We start from the raw sequence: 20,071 nt of genomic DNA, 5'->3' as shown, positions 1-20,071 counted from the left end.
AAGCAGGCATACAATATTAAAACAATATTTTTTGAAATATCAATACATTTTTTTTTCAATCTCTATTAAGACCAAAGAAGAGAAGAAAGCACCACAAAACCAGGTAACATACATTGGCAAAACTCATAATAGGATTTTGTTTTGTTGATGAACTTCTATAAATAAATTATCCCCAAACTCTGAGGGTTAGAAGGAGAATCCTTCGTTTGTGTGTGGGGGGTCTTCTGTGCCTCAGCTGATTAGGCAAAGCCCAGTGAGAGGGGCATCCTAGTGTAAGGACAGGGACACAGTGTTATGGAGCTGGGACCTCCTGAGAAACCGAGGCAGCACAAACACCCCCCTCTTAAACCCTTAATTCTTGTGATTAAGTCAGAAAGATCTCAGACATATTGTTCAGAGTGACAGGGATGAGTTTGCTAAAGGATGGGGAAAAGGAAAAGGAGATACTCTCCAGGGAGGGGATGGGACCTCTCAGGGAGGAGAGGAACCATGTGCCTCTGCTGCACCCCAGTTTTATTGGGGATCCCAGAGAAGGTTCCAGACAGTCCCACCCAGGTCCACCTCTCAACTTTTGACTGACAGCAAGATGACATCAGACTTTCACGTCCCCACTGTCATGGCAACTTTCGGTCACCTTGGCCCATGCTCACTGGTTCTAAGTGGATTCTTAACCCTGTAGTCCCACAGATTGTATAAGATAGGGAACCACCCTTATCTCCCAGAGTTTCAGGATCTGGTCACAGAAGGGCTTCTCTTTCAGGTACCTTGGATTCCTCTTATTAAGATTTTTTTTTTTTGGACTTGAATTTCTCCTGCAGTGAACAGGTAGTTTCCTGAGGAATGTGACATATCCTATCCTATCCATCGAAGCCAGGCAAGGTTGCAGGTAAATTGCTTCTTGGAAAAAAAAAAAAAAACATGTGGGGGTCAGCACAGTGGACCCATTTAACTGACTGATCCCTAACAACAGGACACCCTGGACCACCATGCCCCCCACCACAGCCACCTACAACTTTAAGCCGAAGCATTTTATTACATAGAAGAAACAAGAAAAAAATCTCTTGAAAACACAACAAAATTGAAATGACAACAAACAATAAAGTCTGAACATTCCTATATTCACATTGAATAGAATGGGAAATTGACAGGTTTTTTTTTTTTTTTTTTTTCACAAAGATCATTTCTGGACCAGATGGCATCACAGGTGAATTTTTTCACATATTGAAGGAAGGAGTTACACAAGTGAGATACAAATTCTCTCAGAAAATGAAAAAAAAGACACAAGGTTTCCTAGTTCACTTTTGAGGTTTTCATGACCTTGACGCTAAAATCTGAAAAGGACATTGAAAAAAATGACAGTCTAATATTTCTCATGAATATAGGTAAAATCCTAAACAAACATTAAATCAATTTCAATCCCACGAAGAAGGGATAATATATGATGATTAATTGGATTGATATCAGGATATCTGGCCAAGACAAGTTTAATAGTCAGAAATCACAGTGAATGTAGATGCCTTCCTTAACAATAAGGAAAAACACTGTATGGCTATTTCCATGGAGATTCAAGTTAAGCACCAGCAAACTGGAACTTTCTCAATCTCATAAGACCTACCCAGCCCCTTCAGCTAACACCACATTCAGCATGGAAATATGAGATTATTTTCCTTCGACCTTGAAGCTACATTGAAGATGCTCATCTGACCTCTATGAAGCATTGGCCTGGAGGCACTGGGCACTGCAATAAAGAAAGAGAAATAACAAGTTTCATGTTTTAATAAGAATAAATAAAACAGTATATACCAATGGCAATGAAAACATCACTGTTATTTTTAAAATTTAAATTAAATGCACTCCAAATTGTAGGAGTTGCCTCTTATCTGCAGTTTCACTCTGTGGCGGTTTGTTACCTGTGCTCAATTATGAATTTAAAAATACCAGAAATAAACAATTCATGAATTTTGAATAACTTTCATAATGTTATACTGTTACAATTGCTCCATTTTATTATTTGTTATTGTTGTTAATTTCTAGTTTATAAAATAAACTTTATTATAGGTATGTATAAGAAAAATAGTACATATAGGGTTCCATAGTATACAGTTTCAGGTTCCCACTTGGGGATCTCAGAACCTATGTCCCCTGGATAAGAAGGAACCACTGTGTGTGTGAGTGCACACGTGTGCCTGGTCATGTGGGTGTTCATGTGTGTATCATGGGGCAAGTTCAGACTTGAAAAAACAATGCTAATGTTTCTCTTGAAAAATAAACATGTGAGAATGAGCAAGACACTTCTAAGGAAACAAAAATGAAAATAGGGAACAATTAGTGGTGACGTGGCCCAATGTATGTTTTCAAAGTGTTAAACAATTAATAATTTCTGAAATGGAAGGAAGGCCTATATGAACAATAGTTCATTTTTAAAAGCACTGTTGCTTTTATTAAAAATATATGCTCTGTAGCTATAAGCACCCTTAGATGTGTATTACTTGTTTTTTCTACAAAAAAAAAAAAATCACCTAGTCACTGTTTTATTGTGTGGGTGAGAGCATTGAAGCAAACTTAAAGTGAAAAATTCCAACTGAAGTTGCCATGCTATACATTGGGTCAAAATTTTCCACAGTGTTACCTTTGAGAAGCAAGAATGGAAAGGATGGAGAGTTTCCATTTTTTTTTTTTTACTTTAAACATTACCATGTGTGTATTTATTTGATTTCATTATCACTCTTAAGACAGGAGATTAAGCAGTGAAATTATGAAGTGCTGTCATCTTTGCTTCTTTGTATGCATCTACAAAAAATACATTTTATAATAAAAAGGAAAAGAGCTGGTTTGCATGATCTTTTTTTTTGTAATATGGTAAAGTTTTTTTATACTAATTTGTTATATAAGACAGAAGAATGCATTACAATTCATATTACATACATAGAGCACAATTTTTCATATCTCTGGTGTATATAAAGTATATTCACACCATTCGTGTCATCATAAATGTACTTAGGATAATGATATCCATCTCATTCCACCACCTTTTTTACCCCATGCCCCTTTCATTCCCCTCTTACCCCTTTGCTCTATCTAGAGTTTGTCTAAACCTCCCCTGCTCCTCCTCCCAAGCCCACTATGAATCACCCTCCTCATATCAGAGAAAACATTTAGCCTTTGTTTTTTTTTTTTTTTTTTGGATTGGCTAACTTCACTTAGCATTGTATTCTCCAACTCCATTCATTTACCTGCAAATGCCATGAATGTATTCTCTTTTATTGCTGAGTAATATTCCATTGTGTATGCATATCACATTTTCTTTATTCATCCATCTACTGAAGGGCATCTAGGTTGGTTCCACAGTTTAGCTATTGTAAATTGTGCTGCTATAAATATTGATGTGGCTGTGTCACTGTAGTATGCTGTTTTTAAGTCCTTTGGATGTAGACCAAGGAGTGTGATAGCTTGGTCAAATGGTGGTTCCATTCCAGGTTTTCTAAGGAATCTCCATACTGCTTTCCATGTTGGCTGCACCAATTTGGAGTCCCACCAGCAATGTGTGAGTGTCTCTTTTCCCCCACATCCTCAACAACACTTATTGTTGTTTGTGTTCTTAATAGCTGCCATTCTGACTGGAGTGAGATGAAATCTTAGAGTAGTTTTGATCTGCATTTCTCTAATTGCTAGAGATGATGAACATTTTTTCATATATTTGTTGATTGATTGTATATCATCTTGTGAGAAGTATCTGTTCAGTTCCTTGACTCATTTATTGATTGGGCTATTTGTTTTTGTGTTGTTTATCTTTTTGAGTTTTTTATATATCCCAGAGATTAGTGCTCTATCTGATGTGTGAGTGGTAAATATTTGCTCCCAAGATGTAGGCTCTCTATTCACCTCACTGATTGTTTCTTTTGTTCTGCATGATATTTAGGAGGTACTGCTTGCAATCCTCTAATACTAGAGCCACCGCAGTCGGTATTAAAGATATACACAAAACACTAAGTGGGGGAAATCCATGGTTTTTGTTTTGTGTTTGAGTTTCATAAAAGAAATCCCACCCAAAGTGTCTTTTACCCCTGAGTCTTTTGAAAGTTCTTTTAGAAATACTGCACTTTGCTTAAGTACTTTCAGTAGGAGCTCAGAGTCCTTTACATCCTGTGTGAATGCCTTTTTTTTTAATAGAGTGTCACTGGAAAATTTTGAAGACTTTCTTTTTTACCCCAAATATTAAATGACTTCATCATTGGAAGTTCTGTGTGTACTATCATTTCCCAACAAATAGCCTGGTAACCTCACAGGAGCAGGAAATGAGTTAAAGTCATAAAATGCAATAAACATTTCAAATGAGTTCACATGTCTGTGCCCAGCCTGCAACAGTGTGGAACCCTGGGCAGCCCGTGCCAGAAGAAGTTACGTGACTCCACTGACCTCCTGGCTACCAGATGGAAAAGTTGCAGAAATGAGAGGCCAGAGGCTTTGTGCAGATCAAAACAAGAGCCTTTGCAAATGGGGAGCTGGAGAATGCTGGGAAGCCTGCACAGAAAGCAGAACTTTACCTAAATTACCTAAATGGAAATCGCTCACCAGGAGCTCCATCCTGCTAGACACTCCTGGTCAATCTGTGAGGAAATTAGCAGTTAAAACTACAGCGACAACAAGACAACAAATAAAGCAAAACCCCCAGCCAAGTATTTCGCATTTGGAATGTTTTCTTGTCGTAAAACTAGAGGAAAAATTTGGAGTGACCCAGTAGGAATTTTAATAAACTTTACTTTGTTTCTTTGATTTTCCTTTTTAAAATATCTTAACTACCATTTTCATGATTTTTGCCAATTGAGTCAGAGACACCCTGGTTCAGTCCAACGTGTGCTGCCAGAATAGAGAGAGAAGCATTAGCTCTGCCTCTTATGTTATTTATAAATTAAAAAAAAAAAGAACAAGAAGACAAAGAAGAAAGTGTTTGTGCTAGTTTAAAAGGGAAGCAGAAATAATAGTAAAAACAGAACAGGTAGTCTTCATATTTCAAAGGCAAGTTCTTCAAAATATGTGAGTCACTGTTTGAAACTTGAGTCAGTTTTTCTCATAGAAAGAATGTGAAACTGTGTGAAGGGTCACTAGCTGAGCAGGGCTACATACATGATTGCCTTTACCTATTTCATGGTTTAACATTTAAGAAAATAGATCCTGGGAATCTTAGGATTTGTCAGTGTAAGTTACAGAAACCAGTGAGCCGACCATGAAATAGAAATTCATCTGGAGTGAACAGGGTTCTCTCTCCAAACTTGGGAATATGGACCGGCTGAGAACTAGGATCAGGAAGTAACTGTAAAACTGTCATTGCGACACTTGTGTGTCTTGTCTCTGTCTCCCTGACCCATTGCACAGCCGTTTTCTTGTCTCTCTGCACATGGCAGACACTGTGCATGGCCACTTAGTAGCTTCTGAGGCACATTGAATAGTCCACACTAGACTGAGTCTTGTTTTTAATTCCAAATACCCATTTAATTGGGCAACTTTGTGTCAGATTAGTGCTGTGAGGAGGATGTAGGTGTTATGGGAATTAGTCTTAGTGTCAAAATTTATTATAGTGTATCATCTGAAGATGATACCACTGGCCAAGAAGATGGTGGCAATGATGGTAGTTGGTACGGCTCAGGAGAGGGCTGTGTAGCTTCAGGAGTGTCTTATTAACTCTTCCTGTTTATATAAGAGAAAACCTCTCTGCATTTTCAGTCCTGTAGGTCAGCCTGACTGTCATAGTCAAGGGAAAATTGAGATGTTTTCTGACTTCACTTCTCTTACTTATGTGATATACATACATAGTCTCCATGATTGGGGTCTGCTAGGCCTTCCATACATTTTTTATATATATTTTCAAACTTCATTGAAATTGTAGGAGTGAAGGGAAATTTCCCCTCTACCCAAAGTTAAAATAGGAAAAAGGCTCACAAACTAATAGGAAAAAAATCACAAAATGGGGGGAAATCACAGAAGAATGATTACCCACAGCTCAAAATGATTCAGAAGCTTATAGACACTATTCCTATAGAGTAAGAGAGAAGGGAGAAAAGTAGACAATTTTGAAGGGAATAGAAAATGATTTTTTAGTAAAATCTAAGGTGACTTGGAGAACATATAGCCTCTAAATATGTCTCTCAACAAGTTCTCTTGAAAAGAGATCTGAGCACTTCCCAGGATGGCAAAGAGTTGAACATTCTTAAGAGTTTTCTTCATAATCTTAAACATATTTATTTTAGTTTTTTTTAATCTCTTTTAAGAGTTTCAGCCTGGATATCCAAATCAATTATGGATTTGTTTCTTGTGTCTATTATGTCCCTTGATTCTGATCAAATGCCTTTTAAATCAAGATTCCTATTTCTTCTACTTAATGATTAACATTATAAAAATATTATCTTTTTTCAAAGACATGAACAAATATAGTGCAAAGGATCATTCTGCTATACTTTTTAGCTATAATGAGGGCATGTTCTTATCCCTTATTCCCAAACCCTACTTTATGTGTAAGACTTCTATGGTGAGAGCCTTTGTGGATGCTAAAGAAAAATATAGTGGAGTTTATAAAGGATTTTATAACGTAAAAAATCTTAGGACCCCAGAGTTGGTCTCCACAACATAAATGAAAACTCTGATCACCATGTTAGCATCCTGTCTCCTATATTATTTTGACAATTATCTTATACATTCATAACTTAAGAGTCAGTCAAGAGTCAAAGTGGAATAAGCATAAAACTTTTAGGACTACCTTCTTTTTGATTCTCTTCTCTGAGGACATAGACCTTCAGTTTCCAGCTTTAGATTTGAATTCTAATTCCTTATGCTGCAGCAAAGTGGGATTTTAAGTACTGAAAATCATACTACTGGATGATTTGTAGGCAAAAGAAAATTTGAAAACCATAGGCTTAGAATCTAGACCTAGATAAACTTTGCTTTGCTCTTATGGGATGCCACCTAGGCTGGGTGTCATAAGTCCCACCTCGGTTTGCTGGTGAGAAAAACAAAACTGAAGTTCTAGTGGCCAGCCTGTGACACACTCATGAACATGCTGCTTCCCCGCTCCATGGAACATGCTCAGGTTAAGTTCACACAATTTGGCTTCCATGCTTCTCTACCCATCCTTTATTAAGCCTTGTTGCAAATTTCAGCCTGTCTGGAAGTCTGCAGTCTTGCTAGACTGCTTAACTTGGAACACTGCTTACCTTGGAAGTCTTTTTTTTTTTTAATACTTAGTTTTTAGTTGTAGTTGGACACAATGCCTTTGTTTGATTTGTTTGTTTTTATGTGGTGCTGAGGAATGAACGCAGGACATCACACATTCTAGGCAAGCACTCTACCACTGAGTCTCAACCCCAGCCCCACCTTGGAAGTCTCTATGGGATAGATTTGATAAGGACCGCCCAACATTCTGGAACCCAAACTGTCTACTGATTACAAGGATTTCAGCTACTCAGAAACTACAGTTTGTTTCCTACAGATATCAACATAAGAATCCACCGACTCCAACCATTCTGAAATGGGTTTGACACCAGCCATCCTCTTTGGGTGGCTGATCTATAGCCAGGTCATTTTCCAAAGAATGGCTCTGCAACTTTCTGTTTTATCTTTTTCATTTTGGTCCAATTTTTCTATAGGCTTGGTTGTCTTGTAGTTATTGATTTGCGAGATTTCCTTAAGCCTTTTAAAAATGTTATATTGAAGTTTTACATGTATGGTTTTTACTTTGAATAAATATGATTTCAAAATAAAAGATCTTAAAGGCTATGTAATATGTATTAATTATTCATAAAACAAACACTTTCGTCTAAATGAGAAGATACTAAACAGTCTTCCCAAGAGCTCTTACACATTCAGAGGTAATTGTTTATAGAAACGGAATTCCAATTATTCCTACTCACGGCATAAAATTTCCAATTTTATGCCGTGAGTAGGAATCAAGAACCTAAATAGGCTGAGCAGGATTCTAACTACTGTGGCCACAGCCCAGTTCTCATCAAGTGATACTTTCCCTCAATACTGAATTTCCTAACACACAGACAATGCCAGCTCCTTGAAGTTCCACAATATACAATGCCCTCCCTCTCCTTGTGTTTCCAGGTGCCTGAAACAATTGTTTTCCATTGCTATGCCATTATTTTTGCTTCTTTCAAGGGTCTACCTAATCAAAGCCCCATTTATGGAAGTTTCCCTTCTCTGTCTTAGGCATAGTGAGCCCTTCCTCCAGCTGATGGTACTTACAGGGTTTGCCTCATTCATTATGAGTTCTGGCTTCCTCTCAGAACTGTGACCCTAGAATTCAGGGTCTATGTGGTTTGTAATTCCAAGAAACAGACACATGACATGTTTGTTAACTGCTTATTGGATGAATGGGTGATTGGCAAAAGAAAAGAAAAGCTGGGGTCAGACCCTATTGGAGAAAAAGACACACTCATACACTGCTGGTGGGACTGCAAATTGGTGCAGCCAATATGGAAAGCAGTATGGAGATTCCTTGGAAAACTTGGAATGGAACCACTATTTGACCTAGCTATTCCACTCCTTGATTTATACCCAAAGGACTTAAAAACATTATATTACAGAGACACAGCCATATCAATGTTTATAGCAGCACAATTCACAATAGCTAAACTGTGGAACCAACCCCAATGCCCTTCAGTAGATGAATGTATAGAGAAATTTTGATATATATGTTATACATACACACACAAAATGGAACATTATTCAGCATTAAAAGAGAATAAAATCATGGCATTTGCAGGTAAATGGATGGAGTTGGAGAAGATAATGCTAAGTGAAGTAAGCCAATCCCCAAAAACCAAAGGCCCAATATTTCCTTTGATATGAGGATGCTGACTCACAATGGTGATAGAGGGGGAGCATGGGAGGAATGGAGGAACTTTAGATAGAGCAAAGGGCAGGGACGGGAAGGGAGGGTGTAAGGGGGTAGAAATGGTGATGGAATGAGTTTGTCATCATAACCCTAAGTACATGTATGAAGACACGAATGGTGTGTAAATACTATGTGTAAATCAGTGGCTTGAAAAATTGTGCTCTATGTGTGTGATATGAAATGAATTGCATTCTGCCATTGTGTATAACAAGTTAGAATAAATAAACAATAAAAAAATCAAACAACCATATATTCTAACATGATAAGGGTGATGTGTTTATTTTAGGCTGTGGTCCATGCTTCCCCATGCAGGCGTATATAAAATTACCAATAGAAGAGTTTAATCTAATATCAAATTTATTAACCTCCTTCTTCCCTCCCCGCACCACGGGCCTGTCATGTTTCAAGCAGATTTCTAATAACTACAACTATGATCATTTGACTTATTGCCAAACATATAATTTAGGGAATGGTGAGCTCTGAAAGATGAGCAATTACTTAAAACTTCCTTTGGATTTTAGGGTTTACACTCATCTGATCAGAGTTCCTCTCTAAATGTAGGTTCAGCACAAATGTTAAAGATGGCCCTTCTGCAGTTACATCCACTTTCTACTGAACCTGCATCCTGCAACTGTCTGAAATGGTGAGAATCAAATGAAATTCATGGCCTCCCTTTTAAAGCTTCACTAGGAAAGAACGAGACAAATAGACCTCCTCAGAGATCATGACGCTCTTGATACATATAAACTATTTTAGATTGCTTTCCTGCTTGAGAGTAATCAAGACCATCCTGCTAAAATTTATTGTGAAATTAGGAGTCAGTCAATAACTTCAAGGCCAAATTCACCTCAATTCATTTATTGCTTTTCCTATAACTAGTTTAATGTTGTAAGGCATTTTAAGTAGTTTGGAAATTTAAGTGTTTCCACCAGGATATATTAACTAGAAATATTTTCCCTTGCTACCTTCCTTGTCAAGTCGCAGACATCACATAAACATCTCACTAGAATTAAAACAATTGTATCAAGCACGTTGTGCATTTGAGTGAGTCGGGAGCAGCCTGGTGCATATGGCTACCTCCTACTGAACATGAAGCCCCTTTGCATTTTCTCTGGGTAAACTTTTGACTCCGTGGGAAGTGGCATGTGATATACTGTTCTTGTTGTATCCGTGATACCTAGAACAGAGACAGGAACTTAATACATTATTTCATAGGCAAGAATATTATAAAATACATATTTTAGCCAGACGTGGTAGTGCATGCCTGTAACCGCAACTATTTGGGAATAGAAAGGACTGGATTTGTAGCTCAGTAGAGTTCCACTGGATTCACTCCCCAGTACAGAAAAAATAGATAAATAAACAATAAAACACACTTTTGAGATAAAAACAAACAAACATACAAAAAACCCAAAGTCAAAGAAATTAAGTGACTTGTACAGTATCAAATACTGAGGGTACCCCAGAAATCTGACTACAAATCTTCTTAATCGTATTTTCTAATATATTCTTCTCCAGCAATGAAATTTGTTTTATTTACCCAAAAGCCTATATCTGGCAATTCTACAATCTTCTGGGGTCCTTTTCATAGCTCTTTGAGGAAGTAGGTTTCATTCTAGGATAGTCTCTTTATTTTAAAGGAATGTACATTTTTATCATTTGGATAGAGAGAAGAGATGGCATTTACCTAAACCAAAGTGCCAACAAGTCAGCATGAGTGCACTCATTACTCAAAGTGGCCATGGACAGCCTTGACACCCAGCGAAGACCAGAATCAACTCCTTCATATCCCGTGGCCTCTCCTCTGCTGCCCCCTCCCCTGTACTGGGAGTTCTCCAGGATGTGCCTCCTGTTCACTAATCCTTGAAAATGCTTTGCTGTTGTTATCTAATAATTCTGATCACACATTGATTTTTCCCTGAGAACCATACAATGTTGAATATTTGGAGCTTAATAAGCAAAACTCCTCAAATTACAAACTTACAGGATTTCCTATTAGGAAAAAAAAGAGACATGTAAACATTCTGATCCTTTTTAACTTCACCCATTGAAACACTGAAGCTTGAAGGCAAAGTGATCCATTTGAGGCTAATAGGTATATTATGTAGTGTATGAAATATGTTATAGGAATTAACGAGTGTGTATTACATTAGGAGATGGTAGTGTTTAAGAGAAGAGGAAGGACACTGGAAGATACAACTTGGGTAAAAACTTGAAAGTGAGGTGAAGCAATACAGGCAGAGTTAGTTCAGGCAAGAGCAAGCCTGAACTAGGAACAGCTAGGAGCACTACGTAGCCAAAAAGAGAGTGTAGAATCCAATGTGGTGGAGGTCAGAAAAGTGGGAGTGGTGTGGTGAGAAGATCCCTAGAGCTTAAAAGCTTTAGGAGTTGGAAAGAACAAAGAACATATTCTAAGAGCCTGCAAGAAAGTATATAATAAATGCCAGGGAAAATCCATAAAATGGAAATTGAGAAGAATTAGGCAAGTTAACAATATTCAAAATTGATTCCTTTAACAGATTACCAATAATCAAACTTCTGGCCAAACTGATAATAAATAAAGGAAGAAATTACACATATGTAATATTTGAATAAACCACAGTGATATGGATAAAGTTGGAATGTAAACAATAAGAAGAGGATGTCATCAACAATTTTTTACCAATTAATATCTTACACAGACAGAATAGATGAATTCAAAAAGAATACATGTTTTCAAAATGGGTACAATAAGAAATAGAAAGCCTAAATAATTTTACCAATATTAAAGTAATTTAAATAATAGTATGGTATATCAAAATAAATACCAGACCAATATAGCTGGCTTTAGAGTTTTTGTATGGGCAGTTCCAAATTTAGATGATTCTCCTCTGGAGGAGAAAAGAAGGAATTCCCCACTCCCCTTTTTCAGAATGACCTTGAATTGAAAGCCAGAGAGTGGAGACTGGCAATAGGAAATTTCAGCCTGCATAACTCAGAAATAAATATAAAACTCTTAAACAAAACATTAGCAAATTAAATCAAGCAACATACAAAATAATATAATCCCCATAATCAAATCAGATATGAATCAGGACAACAAGAACAGTTTATAGAAAATCTAAAATTTCCATTTATCATATTAAAAAATCAAAAGTGAAAAATTCCTGGCTACATGTGAATAACTGAAAAATAAGAATTTGGTGCAGTTCACCATAAATATATAGGTCAAAAACTGTCATTAAATTAAGCATAAAATCAAATTTGACTTGATAAAGCAAATGAAGGCTATTGAAAATCACCTCCATGAGCTGCTCCCTACATGGGGAAGCAGTAGGAGCATTCTGTTTGGAATCAGGACCACAAAACCGTCTTGAATCAAGGATTTTATGCTCATGACAAAAAAGCAAAAACAATTCACCAAAGGAAATTCTGACACTGGGAATTCAGAGAGCACTGGATGGTGGATGCCTTTCAAAGCCAGTGCAGAGGCAGGAAATACGTTGCAAAGTCAACATAATCTTATTTTCCATTGGTAAAGACCCAGTTACAGCTGCTTTACTAAAGTAACGATATCTCTTTCCGTCTTCTCTCACTGCTGGGCTTTCAGAACCAAGCAGTGATTTAGATGGTGGTTCTCTCCTCCGACACTGTGCAAACTCTAATTTCACAGAAGATGAATGTGGAATTAATGGGCATGAGAATTAGCTTTCGATGCTATGCTCTCTTCAGATTTCCTTGAAGAGACTCCAAAATAGAAAGTAATGGGAGGGTGGATACGAAGGACACAGGGCCATTTAGCAGATCCCTTTCCAAGGGAAAAAAAGGTGGGCAGTAGGTGGTACAAAATTAATGGTTAAATTAGGAAATATCAACCAGTTATCTTTCTTCCCTTAATGGACTACCCTCCACTATCCTTCTTCCCCATTGAATTTATGATAAAAAACTCTAACTTTTATAGGGGTGGGACCCCGACAAGTTACTCAGGCTGTCAGTTTCCTGGGCTGCTTAATGAATTCCCATAAACTGGATGACTTATAACAACATCAATTTATTTTCTCAAGGTTCTGGGGGCCAGAAGCTCAAATTCAGTATCCCTGGACCAAAGGCAAAGTCTTGTTGGGGCCCCCTCCCTTCCTAATCTCGAGGGGAAAGTGTCTCTCTCCCAGGCTCTGGTGTCTGCAGTGATTCTTGACTGAGGGGCCACCACAACAAGGCCAGGATCTCCAGATCTCTCCCTGCCCCGTCTTCATGTGACACTCCCCTCCGTATGTGGTCAGATCTCCCTCTGCCTCCCTCCTGTAAGGATACATGTGATTGCATTTGGGGCCCATCTAGTTAATCCAGGATAATCTTCATATCTGGAGATCCTGAACTTTGCATACCCCAGGTAACATTCATAGGTTCCAGGGATTAGGATATGGTATCTTTGGGGCCCCCCACTCAGGTCCCCTCTGAGCTCCTCCAAGTTTCAGTTTTGTTACCTGTAATGCAAAGCCAGACACTGAGGTGGGGTGTTCTAGGGTTAAGTGGGTGATTCATTGATCTGTACTCACACAAACATAAACACAATTTCAGCACCCTCAACAACTGGAGCTTAAAAGACCATCATTGGGCTGGGCTTGCTGCTTGGTGGTAGAGTATTTGCTTAGCATGCACAAGGCCCTGGATTCTGTCCCCAGCACCACACAAACAGAAAATAATAACAGCAAAAAGGTCAGGATTGAGCTCCATAAAACTTTGTGAACAATGGACATTTCTTAACACTGTGACTCTGAAGCTCTCACAGATATGACTAATTTTACATTCTGTTTCATTTCTATCTCAGTAATATCTCCTTTCAACTTCTTTTCCTGGTTGTTTGTTCCCAAATTCCAAGGCAAGGATGCAGTGGTGCATTGCACATTGCCTTTGCATGTAGAGTGAGACAGATTTTTTAAGAGGAGACAGATAAGGTGATGGACATGACGTTATTTAATTAGTGAAGTGTGATGGGAGAACAGAGAAAGAGCATCCTTCCTACCTGCATTTCCTGCAAATCATGCTTTGCCCATCTTTGCAAGGTGCACTACCAGGGAATTTTTATTCATATCGATATCATCTTTTCAAATTTTTACCTGAGTACAAAAGGCAGAATAACTGGAGTTGACGTCTCTCCCATGTGCTAGTTTCTTTGTTTGCTTTTGCTTCCGCTGGTTTGATTGCACAGATCATATCTCCTGCTATCCTGTTTTCTGCTCAGGACAGGAACAGCAGAGGAGGCCTTTTTTACTTTGAGATAACTGCAATTCAACCTCATCAAACAGGAGATAAAAAAGCAAGAGTATATCTCCAGCATACAGGATTAATTCAATTTGTTAAGACTCTGCAAGATGACCCAAAATGTGCCCATGTGGAGAGCAGGCAGGTGCAGAGACTCATGGGCTGGTTACAGATGAAAGTACTACCAGGTCCCTCAAAAACTGAGCATTTGATCTCCCGGTCAACCTCTTATTCCCTATCTGAGTGTTTTCCATTCTGTGCTTCATGACCTTAGGGTAAAGGAACACAGACACCCTGGATTACTCAATGGCTGACAAATGTGACCCTGTATCCTTACATTAACATCTCCCTGGGCCTCACTTTATCATCGAGTCCCTGAAATAGTGAGCAAAACTATTCTTCAGCCACCTATTTGTGTTGTAGGATTTGCAATCTGAATTCTATTGATTTCACCAAAAGCAAAACCACTTTAAATAAATCACCTAATTAAATGACATCTCATGAATCCCTCGTCTTCAGTATTCATCCATCTGTTAGGTTTTGTAAGGTTTTCTGCCCCTGACTTGGTCCCCCTACATTTTCCCATTCCTCGCTTCTATCTTCCAACACTACTCCAAGTCTATTCTAAGCTCTCTCACTTTTTAATTTTTTTCTTCCTTGTTCTAGAACGCTCCTTATGTTGTGACTTTAGTATTTCCTTCTTTTTATCTCTTTACATTCTATCCTTCACATCTGCTCTGTTTCAGCCATGGAAGGCCTTTGGTAAAAGAGGAAATGGTAAGAAGACAGAAGTATTTTCTCCAGCATGGATCTCTTCCTCTCACTTCAGATGCCTCCTGCTCATCTTTACCTGCCTGCACATCTCCAGCTCAACAGGCTTAAAACAAAGCTAATTATCTTGACCTTCAAACCACCCCCTCCCCTTTTTCCATGTCTATTAATATCACCCTTTACTAACCTCTCAATAAACCTGACTTAATACCATCCATGCATTTGTAACTTCTCCTTCTACCTCCAGTCAGGAAATTCTGCAAAGTCTTCTCCATTTGGTCACTAGACAAGTGGCCAAATGTACTTCCCAGCTTTCTTTTCAGCAGCTAAAAGACAAAAACTAACATTCTTGAGTCTCATAATACTGAAGGGCATATGTTACTTGATTTATTCCTCTTAAAAAAAAATTGAACTGAAACTTCCATTATCCTGAATTTTCAACTGTGCTAACAGGCTAAGTAATTTGCCAAACGCCACTTCTGCTATATGGTGAGACCAGGAGGGGACCCAGGTCATATCAAGCCAAGTACCCTGTTTTGTACACTGCAGCTTGACACTTTCTGGAAGATTGCTAAGCTGGAGCCACAATTCTTAGTGTTCCCTTACCAAGTTCTTACAAATACACCTCCTAGTAAAAGCAAATGACATCTTAAAGTTTTCTGAGAATTGTTTGTACAGCCAATTATTTCCACAAAAATTTTTCTCATCCCCAGATCCCAGGTGAATTGACAACTGCGTCAGACAGGACTTTCTCACTAGAAGAATAACTTCCTGCTGGATATCTGAGTCTCTGTGTTTATGCTGCTTCCTAGACACAGAGGTCATCTGGCACCCAGAGTGCTCACGTGCAAATTTTGTGTCTCTTCATTTCCCGAAGAAATGTCTATCACAGAGCCTTAACCACAGCAGATGCACAATATGTCTTTGCAGAATAAACCATTAACCAATAGGCTTTGGTTTCTTATGTAAATAATTTAAAAGTTTTGATTCTTTAGAAGTATTTTGGACATGTCCAGGGTGTGGAATGGTTCAGTTCCTATCCCTTGACACCCAATTCAGCTTACAAAGACAATGCCAAACAGTTTCACCCATATCTTTACTCTCCCACCCAAGCCCTCCTTCTGAATTTCATGTACCTCGTTCTCCTTCATTCAGGTTTCAGTTTATTCTTGAGTATGAACTAATCCCCAGATATTTTTCAAGCATGCCCCCCAGTGCCAGCAACTGCAGCAGGAGGCAGAATTGATGTGGTGCTTATCAGAGCCTCTCCTAGATCTGCAGATGGACTCCTTCAGGACTGCTGGAGTAACGTTCATTTGGAGCATGAAGTTAATAATTATTTTTAGTCTACAAAAACATCTATGGTCAGCATCTCGGTTCCCAAGAGAAAAACACAGGAACATTTCTGTGACACCAGCTGTTTCATTGGGCCTGAGAAGACTCAGCTAGACCTCCTTGTTCCTGTTTCTCACTGACATATTTTTATCCAGAAATGGAATATGTATCGCAATTTCCTCTCTAAGAGACATTCAGCCTGCTATGTAATAGCTTGAAAAAAATGTTTTTTCCCTTGCTACTTTCAGGCAGTTTTTAAAATGTGGGACATCAGGGGCAAGAAGTCCTGGTGTACTGTTGCACATAGGGAGATTGTAGGTGACAATAATGTACTGTATATTTTTAAAAGGTAGAAGAACCGACGTCCAGTGTTTTCAACACAAAGAAATGAGAAATGTTTGAGGAGAAATATTTGTTTGCTTAACCTGATTTGAACAATGCATGATGTATGCATGTATCAAAACGTGATAAGGTGTCCAGTACAATTTCTGTATTTCTAAGTACCAGTTTAAGAATAAATTTAACTAAAAAAAATTTGTAAACATCTTCTCTGGATCTTAAGACATTATTTATAACATAACTATGGTTACATTAAGATATTTGCACTATAAATAATATACACTCTTTAATAATATATTATAATATGTAATATAATGTAATAAGAATTTCATACTTTGATATTTTTGTTATGCAATTGTATGTATGGGTATGCATAATACTTTAAATATTTTTATTATTTTTAAAAATATGTTTTATAAAGAAAAATAATACCTATGAACATACCACCCAACTTAAGAAATAGTTATAATAAAGCACATCAAATTATGATCTCCCTCTACATAAGGTCTCTGTCCTTATTCCCCGAGTTTTTTTTTATTAACTCATTTGACTTCTGTAGTTTATTCCAAAATACTGCATTGTGATGTTTTGCTTATTTGAGGTTTTATATAGTAATGCTATGTACTATAGGAGGTCATCTACAACTTTCTTTTGTGACTAAATATTAAGTATTGAATCAGGTAGCCATAGTTCAATTTTTTGATCTATAATATTTTCTTTTTATGTAATAATTTATTGACTTATTTTCTTGTCCGATTATTTTGATATAATGTCACAGTTTTGATGCAACAGTTAATAAATAAAAATTCTTCTGTGTATGTTACCAGGTTCACATGTATAAGTTTCTCATGAAAATGCAATAGAGCTAAATTACTGGCTGTTAAAGTATACGACTATTTAAATCAATGAGACAGTGTGTTGTATTCTACAGAAGTTGTACCATGTCATAACCTCAGCTGAAGTGTATGTGCTTTATTGATCTACACTGTCAACAATGCTTGGTATTACTAAATGTCTTGACAAGCTAATGAATGCAAATTAGTAGTTCAGCATGAACTAAACTTACAATTTCATGATTGCTGAGAATATAAGCCATAACTTCATTTATTTTTAAGAAATTCTTATTTCCTTTCCTGGGAAACATTTGTTCATTTCAGTTGAACTTTTTCTTCTAGATTGCCTGTTTTTTTTTTCCCCCTTCAGGGATTTGTAGGGATTCCTTGTTTTGGTCAGTACTTTAGCTAGGTTAAGGTGTTATGGATTGCTTTTCCCACTTTTTACATTGTCATTTCACCTGTCTTTTGATGAATGGAAATTCTTAATCCTGATATGATCAAATTTTCCAAGTTGTAATTTAATGATCCAAATCACCCATATTCTCCTGTATTTTCTTCTAAGAGTTTTGACATTTCTCTTGTATTTCTAAGCATATATTCAGAATTATTATTATCTATAGAACAAGAATAATGCCATGTTCTATCTTCTATATTAGTAACCAATGTTCCAGCAAAGTATACTGAATTTATTTTTTCCATTATTATCTAGTGCTACTTCAGTTATATATCAACTTTATAGAATCCTGTGGTCCATCTCCTACATTTATGACCTCTACTACGACTCCCAGCTAGATTCCTATTTGATATTTTTTCCATAAATGAGATTGATATTCCCTATGTTTCTGTTCTTGGATTTGCTTTTTGGGTTAAACCATAAAATACTGTTGGTACTTGGCTACTTTTGACCCACAGAAATAAAAATATTACATTGTTCAAACTAAAATTGAATCTCTGAAACTTCTAATACCTCCAGCTGTAATATCAGTACTGCTCAATAAATATATAATTCTCCCCTAGTATCCCTCTGTGGCTTTAAACCCCAAATTTTTGTCTTTTTGCTAGAGGCTACCAATTTTGTGCTACTCAATAGTATGGAAAGATAGAGGAGCTAAGCAGATGGAGATCAAAGTGTCAGTTGTTGTAAAGATTTTTCTTTTCTTATGGCCAATTAAGTTCTCATCTGACTGACCTTACCACAGACAGCAACCACCAACCAAAAAATAGGAACAGAAGGTCTAGTTAAAGACAATAGGGAGTGCCAGAAGAGTAGGCGACATGCAGAGGGAATCCAGTATTTGAACGAAGGGCATGGTATGGAACATGTTTCCCATTTTATGGCTTTTTACTAGCATAAAGGCAGACCACAATCAGTGACAGATGGAGGTAAAAAAGAAAAAAAAATTCTGAAAAAGCTAACATGTTTCCATCCCCCCAAACCAGAAGACATTTCAGAATAGCAACAGGTATTTGTCAGGGGCTGGGGTTGTAGCTCAGAGGTAGAGCACTTGCCTAATACTTATGGGGCAACTGGGTTTGATCCTTAGCATTACATAAAAATAAATAAACAAAATAAAGTTATTGCATCTATCTACAAGCTTAAAAATTAAAATAGAGGTATTGGTTGGTATAGTAGGAACATGACTAAGAAGCAAGCTAGACAGAGTTTCAAATGTGGTAGGTACTCACTAGCAAAATCTGTTGGTGAAGTCTGAATCCCACAGGCATGGAGAAGACTCAAAGCAGCACAGTTACAAATGAAAGAATAGAACTGAGATTACTACTTAACCAAATGCCACATAGTTTGCATTTGATTCCAACAAAGTGATTTTCCTGGTAAGACAGACAAAATAAAAATCAACACACTCTGGGTTATAACAGAATTAAATGGCTGGATACAATCCAAAATCATATAATATGATTTGGATCTTATGATCTAAACCAAAATCCTGTGCTATATGAACCAAGAAGATGTAAAATAATTTCAAAGAGATTCATATGTTGGTATTAATATTCAAACATTTTACAGCAGTTATTAAAATTATGCTCAATGAACTAAAAGAAATATGTTCATCGTGAATAAAAGCAAAATATCAATCAAGAAAAAAAATGGAAATTGGAAATTCTAGAAGAGAAAAATAACATTGGTTATAAAGACCCCTGGATAGGCTTATCAGTAGAATGGAGTCCAACAAGGCAAGATAAAATGAACCCAAAGTTCAGTCAACAGAAATGATCAAGTCATAGCTGCTCTGGTTTGGATAATTGTCCTGTAGAGGCCCACGTGTTAAGACTTGGTCCCTAGAGTGGAAGGAGGTGGTGAGGATGAGCCTTTATGAAGTGGGCCTTGTTGGAGATACTGAGGTAATTGGATCCTGCCCTCCAAGGGTCTCCCTCTTTTCCTTTCCTTTTGGCTTCACTTCCTAGCTAAGGAGGTGAATAGTTTGTGCTGCACAAATCCCTGCCATTGCTATTGGGCCAGCAAAGATCCAAACCAATGGATCCACCCAGTGTTGGACTGAAACTTTCAAAAAGCCAAAATAAATCCTTCTCTTCTTAAGTTAATTGTCTCAAATATTTAGTTATAGTGATGTGAGGCTCATACAACAGCAAGAAAGGAAAAATGAAAAAAAAAGCTGCTAGATCTCCACAGATCCAT

The 20,071-nt window shown here is 37.4% G+C and overlaps 1 protein-coding gene across 1 annotated transcript; it reads right to left on the bottom strand.

Moving 5' to 3' along the window:
- Window positions 1–9,232: 9,232 nt before the first annotated feature.
- LOC120892823 (uncharacterized) lies at window positions 9,233–16,195 on the bottom strand. The gene is made up of 4 exons (XM_078016408.1): window positions 16,042–16,195; window positions 15,093–15,231; window positions 13,990–14,106; window positions 9,233–10,070 (listed from the first exon to the last, which is right to left on the bottom strand). The coding sequence occupies exons 1-4, from the start codon at window positions 16,054–16,056 to the stop codon at window positions 9,967–9,969; spliced, it is 375 nt and encodes a 124-aa protein (XP_077872534.1). The 5' UTR covers window positions 16,057–16,195; the 3' UTR covers window positions 9,233–9,966.
- Window positions 16,196–20,071: the final 3,876 nt, after the last annotated feature.

This window comes from Ictidomys tridecemlineatus, chromosome 7, assembly GCF_052094955.1.
Source record: "Ictidomys tridecemlineatus isolate mIctTri1 chromosome 7, mIctTri1.hap1, whole genome shotgun sequence".
Classification (NCBI taxonomy): Eukaryota; Metazoa; Chordata; class Mammalia; order Rodentia; family Sciuridae; genus Ictidomys; species Ictidomys tridecemlineatus.
This window is presented reverse-complemented; position numbering and strand designations above follow the sequence as displayed.